At 42.1% G+C, this 24812-nt stretch overlaps 2 protein-coding genes across 12 annotated transcripts in view; one reads left to right on the plus strand and one right to left on the minus strand.

Moving 5' to 3' along the window:
* The window catches only part of smyd3 (SET and MYND domain containing 3), an 80577-nt gene extending 66385 nt beyond the window's left edge, over positions 1–14192 (plus strand). The window contains exons 7-12 of the mRNA XM_037095013.1: positions 800–902; positions 1666–1776; positions 4337–4424; positions 4921–5095; positions 13556–13664; positions 13919–14192. Of these exons, the coding sequence (XP_036950908.1) occupies positions 800–902; positions 1666–1776; positions 4337–4424; positions 4921–5095; positions 13556–13664; positions 13919–14029 (697 nt within the window). The 3' untranslated portion in view covers positions 14030–14192. The remainder of the gene's footprint in view (positions 1–799; positions 903–1665; positions 1777–4336; positions 4425–4920; positions 5096–13555; positions 13665–13918) is intronic.
* A 6650-nt stretch (positions 14193–20842) lies between these two features.
* The window catches only part of kif26ba (kinesin family member 26Ba), a 91686-nt gene continuing 87716 nt past the window's right edge, over positions 20843–24812 (minus strand). For all 11 annotated transcript variants that reach the window (XM_037095102.1, XM_037095105.1, XM_037095100.1 and 8 more), the window contains 2 exons: positions 24213–24363; positions 20843–23830 (listed from right to left, as the gene is read on the minus strand). In XM_037095102.1, the coding sequence (XP_036950997.1) occupies positions 23682–23830; positions 24213–24363 (300 nt within the window). In that variant the 3' untranslated portion in view covers positions 20843–23681. The remainder of the gene's footprint in view (positions 23831–24212; positions 24364–24812) is intronic.

The following is a 24812-nucleotide window of genomic DNA, read 5'->3' on the forward strand; positions in this document are numbered from 1 at the left end:
TTGGCATCATGTGTTTTGATGCTGCCAGTGTGCATGACGATGAGTGGAATGATTGCTTGTATATATAGCAAATTGGGGAAATGAGTCAAAGCCTTTGTTGTTGTGACAGAAGTGGAGTATCCGTCGCTTCCTGATTTATTTGTGTCTGAGAGAGAGAGAGAGAGGCTGATAGAGCGACATGGAAGGAAATGTAGAGTGACATTTGTTATGACAGCGCAGAGAGCTCATTTTGTCACGCCGTGTCGGGAATTATCTGCGTATATGTGTGTTCGAACACTTCGTCTGAGTGTTTGGTTCATTTGGGCACTCAGTCTCAACTTATATGTACAGAATGAGTCAGAGTCAGTCAATGATGTCAGATGATAATTAACCCCCCAGCAGCATGTTGGATTCAGGGTTCAAAGACACAGCGGTCACACACACTAAACTGGCTGATGGATGGATGGATGGCGATCTTGAGGGAGATGTGTCGCTCGCCATGTGTTTTTCTTCTCTCATGAGTATATCGGCACAAACTAACATTTCAGTGAACATTGGTGCTGGAGATTCGAGAAGCCCCAAACAGTCGGACACGAGGCAGTTGGTGGCTCAGCAGGACGAGGCTCCGGCTGTTTTGCCTCAACGCTCTTTGCAAAACGCTGCTTGCTTTTACTTTACTGAGTGTGCTGCAGATGATGAACATTTTAGATTTACCAGAAAGTAAAACATTTGATCACAGATACATTTCTCCCTCTTCCTCCTCCCACGCTCTGGTGCTCTCCTCTTCCTGCCCCTCGTCATCTCGTCTGCTCCCTCACAGTTTATCTCTGCTGAACCATGACTGTAGGCCAAACTGTGTGATGGTGTTCAAGGGGACAAAGCTGCAGCTGAGAGCCGTTCGGGAGATCAACCCTGAAGAGGAGGTACGTGATGACAGAGTGCTCACAACATTATGGAATACGACTCGTTATATCGACTGTGATGTCGCCACCGCTTTTTACGATCGTCTTCTTTATGAGCAGTATGTATTGAATGTTTGTTTGTTTGCTGTTGTTATTGACGAAGGAGCCGATGCCTGAGGCTGTTTTACTAATCTGAAACTAAGAACCCTAATAAGTATAACACACAGTGAATATAACATCACTGTGGTTATTGCCTGAATTTTAGTGGTGGGATAATAAATGTAGATGGAGGGACAATTAACTTAACGTCATTAAGTTGATCCTTTAATTGTAGAGAAGTGAAGCATCGCTGCAGCACGAGCGGGAGGACAGCTCGTAACTTGGCTACGTCTTCCCTCATTTTCCATACTTCACCATTTCTCAGGTTCTGAGTCATCCAGGTCGAAGTAATTGTAAGTGCTAAATCGTAGGCAACTGGACGGGATTCAGTTACTTCAAGATGTCTCACCTGTCATCCAGGAGGCTTCTTCACTTCTGACTATCTGGAGGGGAGTCGCAGGCCTTTAAACTCTGGGTGGGAGTGTCCTTACAGAGTCAGTGAGGACACCTGTGGACGCATTGTTGAGCCAATCAGCGTTTATTTGGATTGCTAGGGCTAAGTGACTATATATAATGAGATAAGGCCATGCCATCTTTTAATTCTGATCTGTGTGCAACACAGATCAGGGTTAGGGTTAAAAAGAATAAAGAAATATCAACAATTCACTGTTCTCTTCATTTGTAGCTAACTATAAGTTACATCGAGACACTGTCATTGACTGAAGATGGACAGAAGCAGCTGGAGGACCAGTACCACTTCACCTGCCGCTGTCAGCGCTGTGACTCCCAAGACAAAGTAAGACACAAATACGTAAACTGTGTTGTCAGATTCACTGCTGATTTTTTCAGTGTTCACATCTATCACTCAACATATAAACTACATCAGTGGCTACGTTTTACATTCAAATACTGACCGAACCAGACTTATTTCTCAGCATGTGATATTTATCTAATAAAAGTTGGGTCACTGTGACATAAATCCAAACAGAATACAACCATTTCTAAACAAACTGAAAAATGGTTTGATGAAGTGTTCCTGTGCCCATGTAGTAATATAATCAATGATCTCAGGTCTTCCACATCCACACTGTGCTATTTTCATATTCATTACTTTGACGTGTTGTTTATACTGTAGTCTGAATGTAATACAAAGGCAATATTCCAGGAGTAGTTGCATCATTTAGAAAAAATCTCTGACAGGAACTTAACAGATAACCTAGACGGTTGTACAAGACGAAACAATAGAAGTGACACAGTGGAGCAGCGAGCTGTATTTATAGAAAAAGCTTGTTGGCATGTTGCTGAATCAGTGTGTCAGCAGAGTGTTGAAGTATCTGAAACTGCAATAAAAACACCTGCAGAGAGGTTAAAATGGCTAAAAGTCCTCCTTCAGTAATCCCATTAAAGTAGAGGAGTGCTCCACGTATCTTCACTGGCTCTGATTCTTACTGCCTGAGCCTATGGTTTAGATCTGTTGTGTGCAAGTGAACATGACCATGGTTGTCTTTAACGCCGCACACACACACACACACACACATGCACACACATGTACTGTATGAAGTTCCTCTCTAATCTAAACATAACCAGGATTACTTCATCTCTAAACTCTGCAAAAACTGCTCTTGCTTGAAAAATGTAAAACTTGTAGTTTTCACATGACCTGATGTCAAACACACATGCATGAACTCTCTCTCGTCCTCCCTCCCTCCCCTCTCTTGCTCACACACACACACACACACACACACACACACACACACACACACACACACACACACACACACACACACACACACACACACCTGCCATGCGGCTGTTGGCTTAGTCATCTGTGCAGAACATGTTTCAGTGTACTCTCTCCTGTCCTCTCCTCCTTTTCCTCCTTCACTCTCACTTTCCGTCTTATCTCCTGCTGTCCTCCTCTTCCTCTCCATCGCTCTGTCACGGTCCACCTCTTCGCTCCTCTCTCACTCTTCCTCCCTCTCTCTCTCTCTCTCTCTCTCTCTCTCTCTCTCTCTCTCTCTCTCTCTCTTTTTCTGTCTCTCTCCCTCTCCGACCACCCCCTGAAAAATGAGAAAAATTATCTTGTCTTTCGGCTGCAGTTTTATTTGCCATCCATCTTAATCCACTTGATCTTTCCGTTCCGGTCTCTCTCTCTCTCTCTTTCTCTCTCTCTGTGTTTTCGATTCCCCCTCTCCCTCCCTCTACCTTCTCATCTTCCCCTCTGCCTTCCTTCGCTTGTGCCTCCGGCTTTGTGCTCAACATGCCATTCATGACACTTCGGTCTTACTCTACCACAACACAGCAGCACTCAAAAATGTCTGTGTGTGTTTGAGATAAGGTGAGAGAGGGAGCACTCGGTTGATTCTGCGGGACAAAGGCATTCATTTTGTTCAACTCACCTTTGTTCTGCTTACGACAAACACACACACACACACACACACACGCTTTCTCTGTCATCGCCCATCTTTCTCTTTAATCTTCAGATGATGACGGCAGGCTGCTGGGTTGTGACCCAAAGTCGTCATAGCGACAGATGATACGAAACCTTGTAGATGGTGTTTGTGTTTTCTCTTTCTCTGTCTGCATATGTGTGTGTGTGTGTGTGTGTGTGTGTGTAAATGAAAAATTGTTTTCTATTAATACTACAGTTTATATAGATTTCACTTTTTTAATTGTAGTTGTTCATGTAAAGCCTTGTGACCATCTTCACTTTACCGTTGGGACAAACCCTCCCCACTCCCTCCGTCTCCTGTCAATCGTCTCTTTCTCTTTATCTCTGTTTTTTAACCCTTTTCCTTCCTGACCAATCGAGATTGCAATCAAAGACAATTAAGATGCAAGATGGGCACTCTTTTAAATCACCGCTACTTCAGCAGCAGCTCCACAGCAGCACTCTGTAAATCCGTCAGACAAATGCACTCCCACACGCAGCACGGACGTAAGTGCTACAAGATCTATTGTCAGTTAGCTGAGGTGAGATATACATAACGCTCGGGTACAGGCCATAAAACTTTAATAAACTCACTACATTCTATCTGTTTGTGTGTGTGTGTGTGTGTGTGTGTGTGTGTGTTTCACTACATCCACTCCTCATAATGGTACTATATGTGCCTCTGTGTGAGCCCGAATATAAGAGTGTTCGTTCAGACGTTAACGACTTCTTGGATGAATGGTTGTACCAGTATGAGATTTTCAGGATCTATTAACCGTCTAAGAACATATGAGGGTTTAAGGCGGGTGGTTGAAAAAGCACTGAAAGTACCATTACATGGCTAAAATATTGCTCAATAAATTCAGTATCATATATAAGCAACTGTGCATGGATATTCAAGTGGTACATCTCCTCTCTTTCCCAGGACGGACTCATGCTCTCAGGTGGTGAATCAACATGGAGACCATTGAAGGAGGCTCTGCCCAGACTGGAAGGACTGAAAGCAGAGTCGAGTATCCTTTACCTTCAAGACCAAGCTCAGCCAGTGAACACCAAGCCTTGTCATCATCCATCATCTGCTGCATCGTGGGATGATGATTAAATCAGTCGATGCCTCTGCACTGCCGACATTTCATCGCCACTCTGTTGTGACTGTTCCACATTTCAGAGAGTCGGGTCCTCGGGGCTGAAGTGCTTTTACCCTAATAGGTTACATTAAGTTGAAGGAGTCTTATATCACAATTTAATGTGCAAATATAAGAAGTTGATGTCTTTAGAAGTATTAATCTTTCTACTCAGAGTTAAGCTCAGACCATGAGGAAGACCTGATTTAATAAGTCAATTAAACTCACATTAAATTCGGATTGAGAGACGGCGACAGACATTAAATAATTACAAGTTTTAACATAATCCTCAGAGTTTAACACCCTAAGTAGAGCCTTTGCACAAAATAATATCAACATGTGTGCATCCAATATAAATGTTGCTTTTCCTTAAGTGACCCTTCAGACTGGCAAACACTACTAGAGAGCTGCAGCCATCTGTTATCAACTGTTGGCTGCGACGTGCCTGAAGAAAACCTGTATAAGCTCAGGGTGACAGACATGGCTCTGGATGCTTCCGTTCACCTGGGACACTGGGAGGAGGCTGTGGGATATGGGGAGAAAACACTCCCAGTATACAGGTGAGTCTGTGTGTGTGTCTCCGAGGTGGGATGTTACAATATGGGGAAAACTGAAAGTTTCAACCATGGGATGGCTTAAATGTTCTCAACTGATTTAAACTTCCTCTGCCTTTTAGATCTGGATATGAGCTTGGATTGAGTGATCCTAGTATAGAAAATTGATGTGAGGAAAAGGACGCTCAGAGTGCATCTGAAGTGCAACTACTTAGTTAAGGAATACTTGCAACTGTCTTTACCGGAGTGGATTACTACTTCAAAGATTTGGGCTACCCCTCAATCCTGATTCCTTAATATTCGCACCAAGGCTTCAACATGGCATTTCATCTGATTTTAGACTGAGCTCCATCCTTTTCTCACCCTCCACAAGATATGACAGGATTCTCAGAGAGACAGGGAAACATATAGACAGAATCGACTTTGTGAAAACAGTTGTATATCATCTGGTAGTAATCTGTTAAGATGATATAAAAGGAATAGATTGCTTGCAGAATTAGTGCTCAAGCCATTTCACAATATGTAGGATTGGCCTGATAGAGGAGATGCAGATTTCCTTCTGTTATCCCTGCAGAGGAAAATAAAACTCAACAGGATTGGTGTATAAATTTAGTAGATCATAAAGTAGATGTGATTTAGAGGGAATGACAGAAAAGAAAATGCCCGGGTTTATCATTATAATCAGCAGTGACTGAAAGAGCTCAACAAATTGCAACTTCAGAAATTGCCGGCAGATGTGCAAAACGCCAGCCTCAGGAAAACATCTCTATCACGGACATTAAATAAGGGGGGAAGAAACCTTTAAATGAATGAAACGCAAGCACATTCACTAACACAACTGTGGAAAATACAGGAAATCCAAGCAACTGCCGCTCTACAAGTCTTAAAGAACATAATGGAAGAGTGTGGGGGACCGTGACAACTGCTGCCGAGTGCTGATCTCTCTCAGCCACCACAGTAATCTGTTGTTGCGTTGAGGTTTTTGGTTTCTACTCATCATTTTTTTTTTGGTCAGGCTTCAGAGTTGTTTATTTGTAAAAAATCCTATTGAATGTTTTAGGAAAATCATGATCCTTATGTCACAAAATCTAATCCACAGACTGGTATTTAGAAAAATATTTAGCCAGCTGCCCAGCATAATGTGTTCAAACATCTAGATGTGATGTGGTATCTGGGTTGGCAAGCTACCATAATCTTTTTGTTTTTAAACATAGAAGATTTGATTATGATGCGGCGAGAAAGGACACGCGCATAAATACCAGGGGCGTCTGAATCCGAAATTGATCTCGATGAGCTTTCAGTTTCAATCATCGAAGCAGGATGTGAAAATCCTCCCTTCACCCGAGTCTACTTGAGCTTGTCCGGTGCACATCCAAATGTGCATCGAAAGAAAAAAACACCTAAAAGATGGCACAGCTAGTCCACTGGTTAAGGTAATCAGCTGACCAGTAACCAAGCTTATTCTGACAGTATGAGAGATCCTTTATTGATTTATTTCAGAGCAGGGTTTACTCTGGATTGTGAGAAACCCAACTTTTTCAGTAACTGAGTTTCTATCTTTTGTTCCCCAAAAGGTGGTAGTCTTTGTTGAACTCTAAAATGTTTACTTTGGTGGGGGCTGAATATTATTTGAACTTGTCCAGCCCTAACCTGCAAAAATGCACCAAGCAGTTTAAATGACAGTTGTCAGCGCATGAACTCAATAATTTCTTTACCTTTTCTAATCCAAATGTGAGTCTCAGAAAAAGGCAGGGCTGGAAATAAAGGGAACATAGTTGAAAGGAATGTGTAATATATCTATATAAGTCCAAAATTATTGCTTGATCTTCATGTCAGATTGGAAATTATGTCCCAGTGTTTCCTCTGGACGAGCACCTGCAGCTCTCACATATCCCCACCTCCTTGTGTGTGTGTCTGTGTGAGTGTGAGAGTGTCGAACTGATCGATATGGTGCGAAGGGCAGCGCTCTTGTTGTGTAGCCGTGCTCAGCCACTCTCACTCTCACTGTCTCTCTCTCTCTCACACACACACACAAATCACCAGATCCGCAGGAGAGAAACAGTAATAGAGCCTATCAATAAATAACCAGGACCCGGAGCAGCAGAAAAAAAAGAGAGACGTTGATAAGGAGGAGGGGATGAAGAGATTGGTGTCAGCCAAAAGAAACTGAGAGAAATGTGTCTCAAGGTGGCAGAGTCATGGAGGGTAGTGGGAGTTTTAGGTTTTAGAGAGCGGAGAGAGGGGTCGGGCGAGGATGAAAAGTGAGAGATGGGATGTAAGCAGGTGAGAAATTAGTAATGAGGGAGGGACAGAGGAGTGCAGACAGTAAAACAGAGGTGACAGATAAGCTAGGAGGAGGGTCAAAAACCGCTTTAAAATAGGGATGTCGGAAAAAAGTGAGGTATAAATTTGACAAAAAGAGGACCAGAGGAATTCGCTGGGGAGACGACGATGAAAGAAAGAGACTGAAAGAGAAAGAGAGAAAAGCATTCAAGAGAAATAGAGAGAGAAAGAGAGAGAGAGAGACTGGGAGTGGGAGGAGGATCTTCCATATTCATCTCCTATCTTCCTCTGGGCTCTTCAGATGGCAGAGAAGAAAGATAGCTGCAGGAGTTCTCTATCGCTCTCCTTCTCCTGTCCTTCCCCTCATTCTGTATTCCTTTCTTCTTCCACTCTCCACTTTTTTTTTTTTTTTTTTTTTTCGGCTGCTCCGTTCAGTCTGTGATGTATAGAGCGGGCTTCTCCTACACGCCTGTGTGCGGAATAATGCGCACCTGCTGCAGGCTGTACACGGCAGGCTTATTGAATGCCTCCATGCTGCACATATTTTTACTGCTGTCGACACGCTCACACACATGTACACACACACACACACACACTCACGCTCATGAATACGTGAAGGGGCATGAAGTAAATCTTCAACCTGAAACAGTCTAACGGTGTGGAAAGAGCTTTTTCGGATTCATCCTGGCTCTCCACTCAGAGAGAATAACAGCTTTATTCATTTGTGGCCCCTCAGATTTAACCAGTACGGACTATTTTCTGTAAATGCACCGTTTGCTGTACGATTCAGCAGAGAGGAGTGTTTTGCATGAGTTTTTTTCTGCATCAACAGCAGCCTCGGTCGAGCAGTGGAGGGCACCCACGTCGTCAAGTCTTCATGGATGTGTTGGTGGTAGCATTTAAAATACAGATGTCTTTTGAAAACAGCCGCCATAACAGCACTGTTCTGTTCATTCTCTGGTGAAGACTCAAGATTTTAAACCAAACTGACAGACATAGAAGAAGACAAGTTGAAGTAAGAAGGTAGACAATATGATATGTAACAAAATAACATGTCTTTGAAAACCATCAACTCATCCAAGCACTGTAAGTGTATGTAGTGGCAGATTTTTTTCCTTCAGTCAATTCAGAATCTGGTTGCAGAACGCAGCTGTTGTCTTATCTGCCTTTGTTTGGATTTTGAAATCTTTATATATCTTTTACATTTTCTGTACAGTATGATCAATATGAGGAGTCAGAGGATAGATTTCTACTGATGAAAATATTGATTTCTTAACTCCGAAACGTTCGTCTTTCCTCCATGTTTCTCGCATCCTTTCCTGATGTGAGTGGTGTGCGATTGCGTACTACCAGCCGCTGGTCAGGATCAGCTGGTTAGTGGAATCAGGTGGTTCCTCTTTTTGTGTGATGTGAGGTTCCAGTTTACCTCGCAGTGGATCAAACTGGACCACCAACTTCCTGAATGGCACCTGGAAGCGACTGGGATAACTCCACAGTTTCCATGAAGCTCTCCTTGGTTGTGTCTTCTTTTCGGGATCGTGATAGACTCAGTAATTTCTTCCTCATTGTCAAAAAGTGAGACCACACAACTTTGTTCACTGCCTGACTGCTCTTTTTTTGTCTCATATTGTGAACTTTTGCAATGAATATATTAATTAACGCCTCTGACTCAGTGTGCAAGGTTTCTGTGCATACCCTTTGTTTTCAGGTGATGGATTTTATTGTCACACCTGTAATTATTCTCAGTGCATGGTACATTAAACTAAGGTTTATTCATAATATGCTCACTGAATAGAAACCAGTATGTCCTTTTATGCCTTGCAGCCTTCTTGTCTTGTTTCTCTGCCCCGTGTTTACTTTCCCTGACCAGGCTGTCTCCCTGTGTCACCGTCTGTCCTGACCTTTTTGACTGTCGCCACCTTCCCTTGTCTTCTCATGACACAGAGACACACAGAGGCAGGCAGGTCGAAAAACAAAGAGCGATCTTTAAAAACAAGCTCAAGTCCCCAAATTCAAAATCCAAGTAACAAAAATGCAGGCGATCAAATACCTGGCAGCAAAAGGCAACAAGGAGAATCCAATACCACTAAAGAAACCATCAAGTAACGGGGAACAAATCAGGAAACACAAACAAAATGACGAGGAGTAAGTGACAAACAAACGCTTCAATACACAGGACTGATTAGTCAATCGAACACAGGTCAGCTGGAGAAAGAGCCAGAAAAAAGACAAAGACCGGAAGTGGAAAGTAAACATGACACATGAGGATATGACTTATAAAATAAAACGTACCCCAAAGCCGCGATGAGCTTGTTCTTTCTGCAAACATTATCACGGACATTTTACAGTACTCCACTAGTTCACTCGAGTAGAGTTCGAGGTTGCATTTACAAGACTTAGAATAATCAAACTGAACAAGAGATAAACATGGTGACATCAAATCAGTTAGACAGTGAAACGTGATCACAGATACACATGCAGTAAAGATATTGAAACATGATTATTCGTATATCTGTATTCATATATCTGTAATTTCCCTCGCAGGAGCCTCTCTCTTTAAATGAAGTGCTCACATCTCATGCTCGTATGAGGCATGACAGGTGGTGAGCAGGCTTTATTTTCAGCAAACCACAGAGACAGGAGCCACTGTTGAAGATTACTGATGCATATTGGCCTCGCAGCCTGAGACTCTCTCTTGGGATGTAAATGCTTTTATCAGGTTGTCAGCATCAGTTTTATGTGTCTCAGTAAGAAAGGTCAGTTAAACAGTTAAACTGTGATTTAAACCTGAACTGATTGTTTCTCTGTGTTAGTAGCAGATGCACGGCGGTGCTGCGTTCGCTGAATAGAACTGAAACTGCTGTTGCATTGGACAGGCGACAAAATACAATTAAGGAAGATACTCTCAGCTAATCTTCCTCCATGTTTTCGTTCTCCTTCTTGGGTTTTCTACTTAGTAAGATAATCCATGTCTCCCTCTCACTAACAACGGGCCTTGGATCTTTTGTTCCCAACAAGAGCCTCATTAGTTCCACTGCATTTGCCTGGAAATGCTACACTTTTCCACAACTATTAATTTCTCCTCCTTGCCCCCTCTCTTACTCATCGCCGAGAGCTATGGCTTTCTAACTAGCTGCATGCGGCGAGACCGCGTTCCCCTTCAATTTACTCTCCCGGGGAAAAAAGTGGAGGCTAGAAATCAGGAGACGGCACGTTAATGAAATTATTTTAATTGCCGCTTGGTTCTGTATGCAAAGAGGAAAATATAATTGGAGATTGGTGTTGATGCGTGTGTTTGCATGTCATGGCGGCTCAAATCAGCCACTTGGTAATTAAATCAATGTTGTAACATGTTATTATTCATGGAGGACTAATGTTGTTGGTTCAGTCTTTGAACTTAATGATTCAATTTTAACCACAGGATCCGAGACCACCTCTGTAATTGGTAGGCCTGTCAGTTCGTAGTTTAGTTCGGCTTGAAGGTTCGAACAAATGGGCTATTAGCCCTGTGAGTGAAAACTCTGCTGGAAAATTATCAAAGAAGCCGTAGAGTTTTTTAAATGACTCTGGCTGTGGCCACTACAAGTTAATTAACTTTGATTTCACCCGCTTCAGAAAACACATTTTCATTTGTGATCACGGCAAAAAAAAACTTTTAGCACAACAACCATACGGATACAATTACGATTAATGCAGTGAGTGCAGTTTCTGTGTGCGTGTGATTCATCTGAGAGCACATTGAAGCCTCTTGTGGTGTGTTTACTGTGGAGAGAATTGAAATCAGGCAAATGCAGCACGCTATAGAGGTGGATTCAAATTGACCTTATCTTCATCTGGTGTGCATGTGTGTGTTCATGCGTCCCTGTTTACCTACAGCTTGTTTTGTTTGTGTGTGTGTGTGTGTGTGTGTGTGTGTGTGTGTGTGTGTGTGTGTGTGTGTGTGTGTGTGTGTGTGTGTGTGTGTGTGTGTGTGTGTGTGAGACAGAGCATTGGAGAGAGTGAATGAGCCAGACAAGAATTTTGAATGGAGCAGGCTTCCTTTTCGTCCGCCAGCATTTAAATATAATCTTTTTGTGGTTACATAAGATGAAGAGAAATACTAAAAGAAAACACAAAAAACAAACATTTGTATGTGTAATCATGAGAAAACAGAGAGAGAGAGAGACAGAGAGAGCGAGAGAGAAAGAAGGGGGAACACAGGAAAGTCTTACGAGGGCAGCGGAGGAGAGAAGGAAATCGACCGACCGGCATCACAAACTTTAATCCCTGCAGCTAGCGGGGCAAAAAGCACAAACATAAACAGGTAGGAGCGGAGCGGACGAGATGTGAAATAGGAAAGGGAAGGAAGGATTAGAGGAGGGGAGGTGGAGAAGAAAAGAGGATAAATGACAAGTAGATTCAGCTAAATGAGCATTTTGAGAACTCCAGTGTTTACCAACAACAAAGCTGCTTCCTCAAAGTCCCCGCTGTGTTTTTATCTTTATAGGACGAGGAATGTCCCAGTTCTTGTTTTTTTGAGTGTGTGTGTGTGTGTGTGTGTGTGTTGTGTGTGAACTGTGTCTTTACAGCATGCATGTCGATACATGTATGTGGGGTCTACTTACTGTGTGCACTGAGGTCATTAAGCATCAGCGTGTATCCATGTGCAAAGAAATGGTTACAAATTGAGTTGTCTCATAATTATTTACATTTAAGATGAGCACCAATTTCACGTTGGTTAAACAAATTAGAGACAGATGAGATAGAAATGTTTGTGTGTGTGTGTCCCTAATGCGAGGGTTGTGGGAGTCTCTAAATGTCAACATCATTGATCAGGCTGATCAGTACTCTGGCGCTGTCACCATGGAAACGCATCACTGATCAGAACATTGGCGTTCAGAGATGCCAAGGGCACTCCCTCTTTTCTTTGTCTTTCTCACATATTTGTTTTGCAGATGATAAACTGTATATTCATGCACAGCTACACTGAGCACATTAGTATGTGTGGACGTACAGTAGTGTGAGTATGTGTGCAGCGTGCCTCTCTGTTGTTTCTACATTTATCATGGGAATATGTGCAGTATGAGCTCTGCTTGTCTGTCTGATGCACAAACATGTAAAAACATTGTAAAAAAGTCGACAGACACACCCACATTATTTATCTCAGGGATCCCTCCAGAGAGTCAAATCGTAAAAAAACAACTCTTTTTTTTTAAGGATCCTACTTTAAATTGCCAAACCTGTTCCAGTGCTTCAGCTGCAGTCAGAATTCTCAAATGTAAAACAATGAGCTGCACATTATGAATAAGGTCCGGGTTAAAATAGAGCTGAGAATTTACATTTTTGTCAATGTTTGGTTGGTGTGACCACTTCTAGTCTACACTTCTATTTAAAAGTGAACTTGATCAAACTTCCTTACAAAGTGCATCATTATGCTTTAACTATCTTTTTTTACGGCCGCCTAGCAACAGTTACAGATGTCAACACAAAAACCTGTATTTTGTCTTTATCTCTTAATGATATTCAGACACTGCATCACTTCTTTGTCTTTGTTCCATTTCAATTGTCCACAAATACATAAATACAACAATTTAAAAGTGAGATATCAACGTAACTCATTGGTCAGTGCAAGACAAGTATATCATGCTTGGTTTCAAAGCTGCACAGAAGAATATCCTCACTGCCAACCCAACTTCTTTCCAAAATGTCATCTTATCATTTTCATGTCATGTGGAGTTCAAGGACACTTCCTGTGCTGGTTCCCATGTTTAAAAACCTCGGGGACTGGGACCACCTGGTGTTGTCCAATTATCTGGGTGTCACACTGTTCACCTTCTTTAGGGAGGCTTCTGCCATGGTGCAGGAGAGGAGATTGGGAACATTAGTTGAACCTCTGGTTCATGCAGAGGTAATATGGAATCCAGCCTGGTCAGGCCACACTGGGCCAGCTCTTTACTCCTGCACGGATACGGGAGGGGTGATGGGAGTTTTTTTTTTTTTTACAATGTCCCTTTGAGGGGTGCTCAAATGGACTGTTGATTTATTAGATGAAATATTAACAGCTCCTCTATGACACGGAGGAAACCAGCGGTACAGCAGCATAAAGGAAGCAAAAAAGATAATATATATACAAATTGATTGATCATTGATCTGTCTTGGTCTCTCCTCACTCTCTGATCCTCTCTTTCTCTCTCCTTTCTAAAGACAATACTACCCTGATCCCCATCCAGTCCATGGAGTCCAGCTGATGAGAGTTGGAAAGCTGCAGCATTACTTGGTGCACATTGAGGATGCTCTGGAAACATTCAAACAGGTGTGATAACATCATTTTGTCAGTAAAAACATTCACATACAAAGGTAATCACAGAGGGCTGTAACAAAAGAGGCGATCAGACAGAATATAAACAGGAGATACGTTCAAATACTGCCAAGTTTCCTTCTGCATGTTTATAACATTTATATACTGGTACATCTACAGTATGGTACCATCCCACATTGATCCAGATGCATCAAGATTAAGAGCTGCTGGAAGACGCTCTTTAATCCTGTTCATGTCACCTTCCTCAGGCCTATCAGATCATAAAGGTCACCCACGGTGACGATCACCCCATGACCACCGATCTGCTGATGAAGATGGAGGAATGTCGCACTGAGATGGATCAACACTCATCCAGCTGATACATGGATTCTTTTTTTATTTTAGTCATAATGTTAGCGGTGTATTAATCAGTCCCAATCATCAGTTCCATAGAGATGTGTAATCTGAACAAGAAGTGGAGAGTTTTGATGACTGTATATTACATCTGATGAACTGGCATGAATTAAAATCTTTTTGTCAACAGTTTGGTGTTTTGTTTTCTCACATTGTCCATCAGAACTGAATGGACTTACTACAGACATGCTGGCGGCTCTGTCAAGCTGCACTTAGGCACACTGGTTATTTGAGCCACAGGCTAGTTTTGAATGTTAAGATGCACTGAACACAAATTAAAGCTGAAGCTGATGGAAACATCATTAGTTTTGTAGGTATTATAAAACCATGGTGGTGCTTAATGACAAGACAAGTGACATTCTGTAATTTTTTGACCTTAAAATAACAGCTCTGCAATCATTTGATGATCAAGTTTCATCACATAACATTGTTATGATGTAATGGGTTTTGTTTGTAGTTAGCGCTTACATTAAGTGTGAGAAGTTGATACAGAGCTGGGATTTATATTGACCACAGTGGTGTTGCGCTCAGAAACTGGGGGAGGCGCCAAATAGCACAAAAATGCCAATATCTACATAATGTGGCTTTAAGAAAATCACTGACATTATTGTAATCTGTCCTGTTGTGTGTGCCAAAAATTACTTCCCAACAGCTGTTAACACATGCAAATACGAAAACACAAATTTCAACTTCATGGTGGTGTCCCAGAGAGTCTGGAATATCAAAGTCAACAGTGTTCATCCTCTGGGAACCATGAATATCTATACAGGAACTTCATGGCAAACCTGGAACAGATTGGTGACGCAGGGATGTCATGATCATATCGTCCTTTTCATATTACATATTACAAGATATCACAGTCCAGGCACAGTAAGAGAGAGCGTTATCTGCTACATCCACAAGCAAATCATTTAAAGGAATAGTGGAGCATTTTGTAAGATGTGTTTCTTTTCAAGTGTGAGATTTAAAGAAATCTAATGTGTGTGTGTTAATATTGATCCCGAGCTGGGAGGTGATTAGTCAAGTTTAGCATCCAAGAAAGATTAGAAGTCGGGGAAAGCTGCTAGCCTGTCTCTGTCCAAAGTAAAAGAAAAAAAACACCTATTACTGTTTGATTAGCAAAATGTATTTTATCGAGTTTACTAGCATACAGATCAGGTGTATGTGTGTGTGTGTGTGCGCGTGTGTGTGTGGGAGAGAGGGAGAGAGAGTATGAGGACCTGTAGGCCTCTGCCTCCTGTGTGTAATCTGCACATACCATCTGGATGAGTGATGAGCGTGTGTGTTCATGTGTGTGTTGTTTTAGCAAAGTCAAGTTTTCAAAACATCCATCTTTCCTCCATACATATACATCACACACACTTCCCATGTTAATCCCTGGTGTTGTGTGTTGCTCTGTCAGTGTGTGACTTCCAAGATAAGCCCAGAGTGTGTCTGCGATGGAATGTGGTAATGTGTGTGTCTCTCTCTGTCTCTCTCTTTCACACACACACACTTCCCATGTTAATCCCCAAATTCTACCATTTGCAAACTGATGACAGCATTTCCTCTGAGAGGGAAAACGTGTGTGTGTGTGTGTGTGATTTGAGTGATAATGTGTTTCCTTTAAAGTTACAAATAAAAGTGCTGAAACAGCCGACATGTTAGAAACCCCCAAATCCTTCAACCATCGTGGATTTGTCACATGTACTTTTCTCTGTTCAGTGCTACTCTGACAAAGAATCAATTATTATTATTGACAAAGTATATTTTCCTTTTTTAATTATCAACAATAACCACAGGAACTAAGGCTGCAATAACACATTTTATTTATTTATTTTTTTACCCTGTGTGTGTGCGTGTGTTTACCCTGTGTGTGTGTGTGTTTACCCTGGGTGTGTGTGTGTGTTTACCCTGGGTGTGTGTGTGTTTACCCTGGGTGTCAGACCAGGATTGTCCCTCGATCCTGGAGAAGATCGTGTTTGGTTCAGTGGACCTCATTATTTCTTCTCTGCTCTTTGCAGATGATGTGGTTCTGCTACCTTCATCAGATCCTGACCCTCAGAGCACACTGATGTGGTTTACAGTCCGGGGCTGAGCAGTATAGATGAGGGTCACCGTGTCCAAGTCTAAGGCCAGGGTTCCCTGCCTTAAAAAAAAAACAAAACAGTGGACTCATTCCTCTGAGCCGTGAGTGAAGGAGCGTTGTTCACGTATGAGGAAAGTAATCAGCAGTATTGCAGATGCAGCTTGATGGTGTTGTGAAATGGCATAGAGGTTGTTTTCTTTTAAATATTTTCCTTGGGCGTCTGATCCAGACGCCTTCTGAATACTTTTCTTTTTAGTTTTTTTACAGCACATTCTCAACCAGGAGGAGATCTCTGGGTTTGACCTCGAGCAGACTGGAGAGATCATATATGTCATCTGGTTTGGGAACACCTCAAGACCCCCCAGGAAGAGCTGGAAAACGAGGGTGGTGTCTGGACTACCTTACTGCCGCCCCGACCCAGATAAGTGGCATAAAATGGACGGATGTGTGGAAGAAAAGTAGAAAAGACTTGTATCTTTTTTATTGATGAAGTTAATGTGCGGATTGAATGGAGTAATGCAGTAATAACACCAGTGGGCTGAATGGTCTGTGGGACAGTCGGTCGTTCTCTCAGCCTCTATTACTCACTTCATCGGCTCTGTTACTTTCCGTCTCCTGCTCTCCCCCCTCTCACCTCTTAACGGCCATCAAATTCGATTTACTATCGCTTAACCATAACCCTCTGTTCCTCCCTCTCTGTCACTCACTGTCTCTCTCTCTCTCTCCCCCATGTTTTTCTGTCTCCCTCACTCCCCCAAAGGCTTTTTAAATTAAATTCACTATTCGTCCACGCTCGTCTCTCTCTCTCTCTCTCTCTCATTCGCTGCTCCTCTCTGCGGGCAGCCTGGGCCAATCAAGAAGAGCACACGAGTGGTTTTAACCCATCTCCATTCACTCACCCTCCCGCCAGTTACTCTCCCCCATTTTTCAATTTTCACTCTCATTTCGGGGACACTCCCCCCCCGTGTGTCTCACCCTCCCACCACCTACACCCATCTCTTCACTCCCCTCCTTTGATCATTTCTCCCTTTCTCACCCGTTTTCTCCTCACACCATCCCTCTCCCTCCTTCAGTCTAGAGTAAACCCACCACCACACATTCAAGGATTGAATCTGATGACTGCTACACTGAATTCTTCTTATTCTGTTCCAGACTTTACGCACAAGTATCCTGCTACATTAAATATCAACTCGGGCCTTTAAGAGATCCAAATCACCCAGTTGATAAGAATCTGTCTCAGCTGCTTGTTCCTGAGAGAGAAGCAGCTGTTTTCAGGGTGTAATAACAGCCGGAGATGGTAGATTGTATCCCGCATATCATTTCTCCATTATCTCCCTGCGCGTGAGGGGTTCAGTGATAAGGAGTTGATGGATGTTACCATATGCTCATGAGTGATCTCGCTTTGGAATGAAAGAGCGAGGTTTCTCCGCAACTCCACCACGCCTTCAACTCTCCTCCATCTTTCCTTCATCTTTGATTGCGCTGCTTCATAATCAGAGCTGCTCTCATGAACCAAAGGACTGTTGAGCTGAAGAGTAACTGCCTCTACTGGCACGCACTCAATCTTTACCATCTTTACCATACACTAAATATTGCATACTTAATAGACTTATATTTAGCTGAGTTACAATGACTAACATATTTCTGTAGGACAGCATTAACTCACCATATTAGCCGTAGTTCTAAGAAGTCTGATGAAATCCTAGTTTACATGTGATGACTGAATATATATTAACCACAAACTGTCAGAAAGCAACATCGCTTTGCCTTCTGTTTTTGTTTCGTTGCTTCAGATTAAAGTCAAAAAGAGCAGAGAGAGAGAGAGAGAAGGAAGACAAGGACAGTTTACCACTGAAGATAACACTGAAGTCAGTGAGGAAAACAAATATATTTCCGTAATGGAAGTTGCTGTTTTCTGGCATTTTTCTCTCACCAGCAGATGTTAAATCACAGATGACTTTTTTAGGCAGTTAGAGAGGGAAACGGACGATTCGGGAGAAGGAAAAGTGGACCGGACAATTTCCAAATGATCTACCAATCTCAGGAACTGAACGGCACAGAAATGCTTCAAGCAAAGATGAGTTCAGAAAAGAGAGTAAAAACCAACCTACTGAGAGATGATTGCATACTGTTTGCTACAAAAATTACCCAGGAGATCATTCTCTTGCTATTTTTTACTGACTGAATCCATTTGTCTCCCTTTCTTTGGTCCTCCCATAACCTCAACCGTCGTTTTTCTCGCGCACCGGTTCAGCTCTTCCACATCTCCTCTCGCTCTTTCCCCGTATTTCCCATTCGCTCTCTTTGTTCTCCTCTCTTCTCTCATCTATTCTCCTTTTCCTTCCTGTTCCCTGCTGAGCATGGGTGATCAAAGCGGGCTCAACAGGGCAATATGTCATCGAGAAAGCTGCCTACAGGCTAGTAAAGGTACAAACAGACACACACACACACACACACACACACACACACACACACACACACACACACACACAGACTAACTAAGTGATATCTAGTACAAAACAGACGCGGGATCTAAAAGCCTAGCACCTTCCCTCGAGGCAACACATGTAAAATGTCATGATATATGTTAACAGTGTGTTTTTTAAGGGGTACGGACGGACTTCATTTCCTCTTTCATCCTTTTCAAATCTAAGGAAATGAAAAAGCTCTATCTAAAGCTGACATTAGTGTTCAGAAGTGAATCTCCCCCCACCTGTAAAAAAAAAAGCTCTGCTATATTTCTCTTATAGAAAAGCTGCGTAGAATGCATCAGCCAATGAGATGTTATGTCTTAAGGGTTAACACCAGCACTCCTTGTGAGAGAGTCTGAGTGTTATTTCTGCATGGATATGTATTTTGGGGAAAGAAAATGTGAAACAGTGACATGTGACAGATATCTCACTTGTTATCATCTGATCCTGACTGAGACGGGAGGCTGCAGAGGAAACAGAATACAGACAGGGGTTGGTAGGTATGACTGAACACATACTTTCAGTCCTTGGATGTATTAATAGTAGGCATTAAAATCTGGAATAACTGCCTGCAGCTTCATTTCCAGTAGCCTTTTATGATGCGTTTGTGAGTCAGACTGCAAAATGATGGCAACACATTGAGACTGACAGAGACCGCACACAAGACGTCTGGCTGCCACTCTGTTGGTTATTGTGCGTTCAAAGATTAAAGAATCAGATGTGAAATTCTTTCAATACATTTCTTTATTTACATCCCTCCATCTTGCTCTTCCATCAACACAATGTGTCAGACCACATTTGTCAAAAACAGGAAATCGTGACGGCAGGCTTGAATCGCAGAGACGAAAGTCTCTTGCATGCTCTGATCGTGTGTCGTGACCCCGGGTAATTCTCAAAGAAATGAACTGGTTTCAATCAGTTTTGTTGCCGTTTTCCAACAGTTGAGCCACTGTCTTACAACTGGTCTCAGTGCAGCTGTGGAATCCGTTTTTGGAAAATGTGGCCTGACTCAGACGTTTACACACAAAAGTCATTGAAGATGCCGTGTGTCAGATTTCCAGATAACACATTATAATTCTTGAACTCTTCTTTAAAAATGTACAACATCAGAATACGTCAAATTTGTTATACAATAAATTTGATATATAAAGCACCAGGCAATGAGTGCATCCCTTATTCCTGAAAGGTTTACATGGACTATCTATGAACAATATGTGGCCGACCGTCCCCTCAAATGTTCGTCACAGTTATTGCTAGAATTATAAAGCGCTACCACAGCAGATTTGGCAGTGACACGTCAAGGGAAGAAATCTCACACACAGCATCTTAGAATCTGGAAACAAGTACAGGCTGTTTAGCTCATCCAGAGGTTTTGGGGTTCCCGAAACATCCACTGCTAATTGATACTTAAGAACATACTGGCAGTTCACCTGGAACAACCCTTTTCTTCTTCACGTGTTTTAGTTCTGGTCGGAATTTAATCGACTTAAGTTCCTGTTCAACCCCTAAATCAAATGCATGTTTTTCCTCTTGTGCATAGAACTACTTATCCATCTAGATGGTATCACTGTGACTTGCTGAACTTCAGAGATATCCGCCACAGAGATGCCTGCCTTCTCTTGCATACGAGGGCACCTGATGGCGCTCAGCTCGCGGTGCTCGTGCTACACCTGCCAACCGTGTCAGCGTGGAGGGAAGCGGGCATCACTTTTTAAGCCAGCTACCATCACAGCCCAGCCGAGGACAACGACACTGATGTTTAAAATCTCGTGCTGTCATGAGCACGAGCCTGACATCCACGCGTAGATGCTCGCTTCCCTCAGAGCACCGATACAGTCGGCTGGTGAGGTTCAACGGAAAGAAAACAGTTCCGACATGAAACTGCTCACAACAAGGTGTGTGGATTATCTTCAGTTATCAGGTCATGATTTCTGTAAAGAAGCTGTTGAGTTGAATGTTGAATGTCATTTTCTTGGCACTTTGAGCACCAGTGAGTAAAGGCCATTTAGTTCCAATATATTCCAAAACTCTGCCGCTTACACCAAAACAATCCAGATGGATAAAAAGCACTACAGGTGAGAGGAAATGTGTTTTTGATTTGGGTTGAACTGTACCTTTAACTACCCTGGATGGTGAATGTTTAAGGAAACCCAAACCCTTTACAATCTCTAAAAGTAACAACAGGAGCAACTGAAAACAGAAAAACAAAAATATATGAAATAAAAATGAGCGTATATATGATATGTGTACAGTATATATATTTATATGTGACATGGGCTCAGCAAAGTATGTACAGTTTATTTTTTTCTTTTCCTTGAATGCATAGTAACTTTTAAGATCATAAGGTGTAAATAAATAAGAAGATAATAATAATAATAATAATGAGCGACTCTGCTCTCCTGAGCTCAAATAAATAAAAACCTTCATTCATGACTGGCTCGGTGAACTGAAACGACTAGAGGTGTCACAGGGCGACATCGCTCGCCTCCTGCAGAGACGCTTCATGGGTCCGCTCTGTCAAAAGCATCTTAGCTCCTCGGGTAATTTCCCACTAGATTATCTCGCGGCTGTCACTTCAGGTGTACGCCGCACAAAGAGAAAGAGTTTTACCTCGTTACACAGCCGGGAGAGGATCACAAGTCATTTCCTGTTTCTACGTCACTCCTTTGGAAATGATAAAGACTGAGTTTGTTCCATTAGGAGAAAGATACATTTGGCGCTAGGACGCTTTTGACGGATCCCACCAACATCATTACAGTCGGCGGCGTCTCCTCCTTAAACCTCTCACACAACAAACAGGATCTCCCAGAATGCTCTCTGTTTGCTGGGCCAAAAAGGCGTTCAGAGAAAAGAGGGTGGCGGTGGTTGAAAACAGACGTGATGACAGCGATGCAGAAGAAGCATTTGAAGGGTATTGTTCTGTATTTCAGAGGGAAACAGGCTCTTTCATATATTTATATTTGTACAAACATTTAGATCATAAACATCTCAAGCACCATAGATAATAATATTAACAAATCATAAGTGTTGCTATCCGTCCAAAAAAAAATGGAACCAGGCAGAGACATTCGCCTCTTAATTTGGTCATCGTCCTTTTCTTTCCTCAGCTCTCCTTCCTTCCTTTAAATATATATTTTTAGTTGTTCTTTTATAATGTCTGTGTGCTTTCAATAAAAGACAATACTTAAACGTTTTAACCAGCCCATTTGTAACCACAATTAAAGTCCCAAATTCAGGATTTCCAGTCTAAATTCACTACTTTGTTCCAATAATACAAACCTTAGCGAAGGCCTTTAACGCTGTATATTAATGAGCTTATCCTGAACTTTCCTCACAATTGACTCATAGATATCTCTTCAACCTATTTCCTACTATGATACATCGTCTCTACGTGGTCCCATTGCACTCAAATAAAAAAAGGATACCTTATTATAAAACACGCACATTGACGAATCATTCAGTTTTCTTTTTAGAATAGAGCAGAACAACACAGATACAAACAACAGACAGTCTGTCAGTCAGTCGGTCTGACAGTCAGTCAATCAATGGATGTACTTCACACTGGATCAGAGAGAAAACGCTTCCACTCCTATGTGACTCAGACGTTTCATTGCTTTGTGAACATGAAAAAGCCATCGCATGTGTATCGGGGGGGAAGAAACCGTACGTATGCCCCGGAGGGTCAAAAACTCAAGATGTGCTTTTGTCTGCCAGTGAAGTCAAGGTTAAGACAAGAAACTAGCATTAGTGTTTTTTGTTTTCTTTGTTTAAACACACATAACTCTGTGTCCTGGAAAAATCGCTGTTTTTTATTTGACTTTTGGTCCTTGCAACAGTTTTACAGAAGACTTGGTGTTATTCTCCGTGATACAGAAGAGGCCACTGTAAAATATATATATACATATATTTTTTTTTTTCATAATTCATTACACAACGTTTTTTCTCATAATTCTAACTTTTTTCTGTCTTCAATTCTGAGTCAGAATTCAATTTTTAATTTTGTTTTCTACAGTGGCCCTTATCTTCCTCTATACCATGTGCAGTAGGTCTTCTCTGACTTTTTTAAGGGATCTTGTTTACATTTGGTCTCCTCTCATAAGTGTTGATTCAAACACAAAGTATTAGTTTGTCTATGATATAATGAAACATTGACCAACAGCAAAAAACATCACATTTAAGAAATGGCTATAAATTCAAAGATTTTCCAAGGACACTGATCTTCTGTGTTGTTTTTTTAAATTTATTTTATTTCTATGCTAGCACCATACTTTACTGCATGTTCACAAATTTCAGAGAGAAGAGAGAACTGGTCTTGGTATTGTTGATATGTTCACAAGGCACTTATCTAAATCATTTTTTTCTTTGTCCTCCTGTCTTTCTCTTGGTCAGTCTCTTTTTTATTCACTGCACAACAATACCAGGCTGTTCTGTAGTCAGCACTCAACTGTGTAAACTCCAAAAAGTGCTCTTCTGAAACGAGGGGAGACGGGAAACTCTTCTTTTCCTCATGCACCTCTTCTTTGTCCGTCTTTGTTTGAAAAATGGCAGTTTTTGTGTCCTCTCTTTCCTCAGTCCTTCCCTCTGCATACATTCCTAAATGTTCAGTCTGAGAAGTGTCTCAGCAGTCCAATTATTCACTTCTCTGAAAACTGTGTGGTGTGTTTGATCTGTCTTTCCAGACTCAGAACCGTCTGTCTACCCCCTTCGGGCAGCCATATTTATCTGATTCAAAGTTGCCCGTCCATTAGATGCTGTTTAATGTCTCCTTCTGAGGTTGTTTCCAAAGCTCAGAGAAAAAAAAAACATCTATGGACTCATCTGTCTGTTGGCCTGTCAGATGTCTCTATATATCTCTTTTATCCATCCATCCATCTCTCCATCCATCTGTCCTTCTGTCAACGTACATCCACAGGAGACGTTAGGATGTCCCTAACTATCCAGTCATCCGATGAGATGCAGAAGTGTAGGAGATTTGTTCAATAGGTGTTTGTTTGATCGATTTTTTTGAGGGCAAAAGGTCTAAATGTGGACATCTGGTTGCATCCAGCGGTGTGTCTGCTTCTCCGTCCCACCGTCTGTCTACCGATGTCTTGAGGACACATCGAAGCAGGTGATCATCATGAGGTGAGCTTTGCAGAAGTTTACTCTGGTCTCCAGTTTGTCCGTCACAGTCTCCAGAGCTTCCAGATACTCTAGAGAGTCCACCTCGTAGACCTGCTGTAGCTCAACTGGACGTGAACAGACAGGAAGAGAAAACATTTCATATATAAATCATATTAATGGATAAGTGTGGTGATATTTTACAATCAACAACAAAACAGAGTGACCACAAACAGGATACAATACGATACGATACGACATACGTCTTGGACTCAAATGCTGTGCACGTAAATACCTCCAAGTGAATAGAGAGAAATGTGCGATATAGCTTACTGATATTGAAAATGTCTCTTCCCAATCAATCATCTCATAAAAGTCATTTTATAACCTGTTGTGAATTACCATCATTGAATGTCTGTTATGACAAACACACTCAAACATACTTCCCGTAATCACACCGACACATTCACACAGACACACACTCCTGGATGCGTCAAGAGTCCTACTTACACTCGGTGGTCCATTTGTGTGGCTCCAGCATCAGGTGCTGTTTGGTTTGCTCCAGCTCCTTCTTCAGACACTGGTACTTGGCTCTCACCTCACTGATTCTCTGCTGACGGTGCTCCAGCAGTTTGAGTTTGGCACTGACGTACACCACCTCCTGACACGCAGACAGAGGACAGACTGTTTTTATACACTTTTATTTATCTGGAGAAATGTGCTGTGGAACACATGTGGCTCTGTGTCAGCGGCAGCCTGATTAAAGTTCGCACAGTTACATACATTCACAGCTCATCAGCTCTTGGTGTGACCGCAGTCGAGTGCCTTCGGACACCGAGCAGCCTCACTGAAGCAGTCGGGGGTTAAGTGGCTTTCTTAAGGCGCTGCAGGGAAAATCTATATTTCATGCTTTTCTCTCCCACCGTCTTTCCCAAAGCTTACAATGCTCCCTCCCTCCTCTGAATACATAAAGGTTTAAGAGGGGAACCAAAAAACCCTGCAATCATTTGCATTTGAGTTTTACAGTAGCACTCTGTATTCTGCTAAATCTTCAGAATTTTAAATAATCTCTAAACTAATACTTTTAAAAGTAACACAGAGGGAAGAGGA

This window comes from Acanthopagrus latus, chromosome 4, assembly GCF_904848185.1.
Source record: "Acanthopagrus latus isolate v.2019 chromosome 4, fAcaLat1.1, whole genome shotgun sequence".
Lineage (NCBI taxonomy): Eukaryota > Metazoa > Chordata > Actinopteri > Spariformes > Sparidae > Acanthopagrus > Acanthopagrus latus.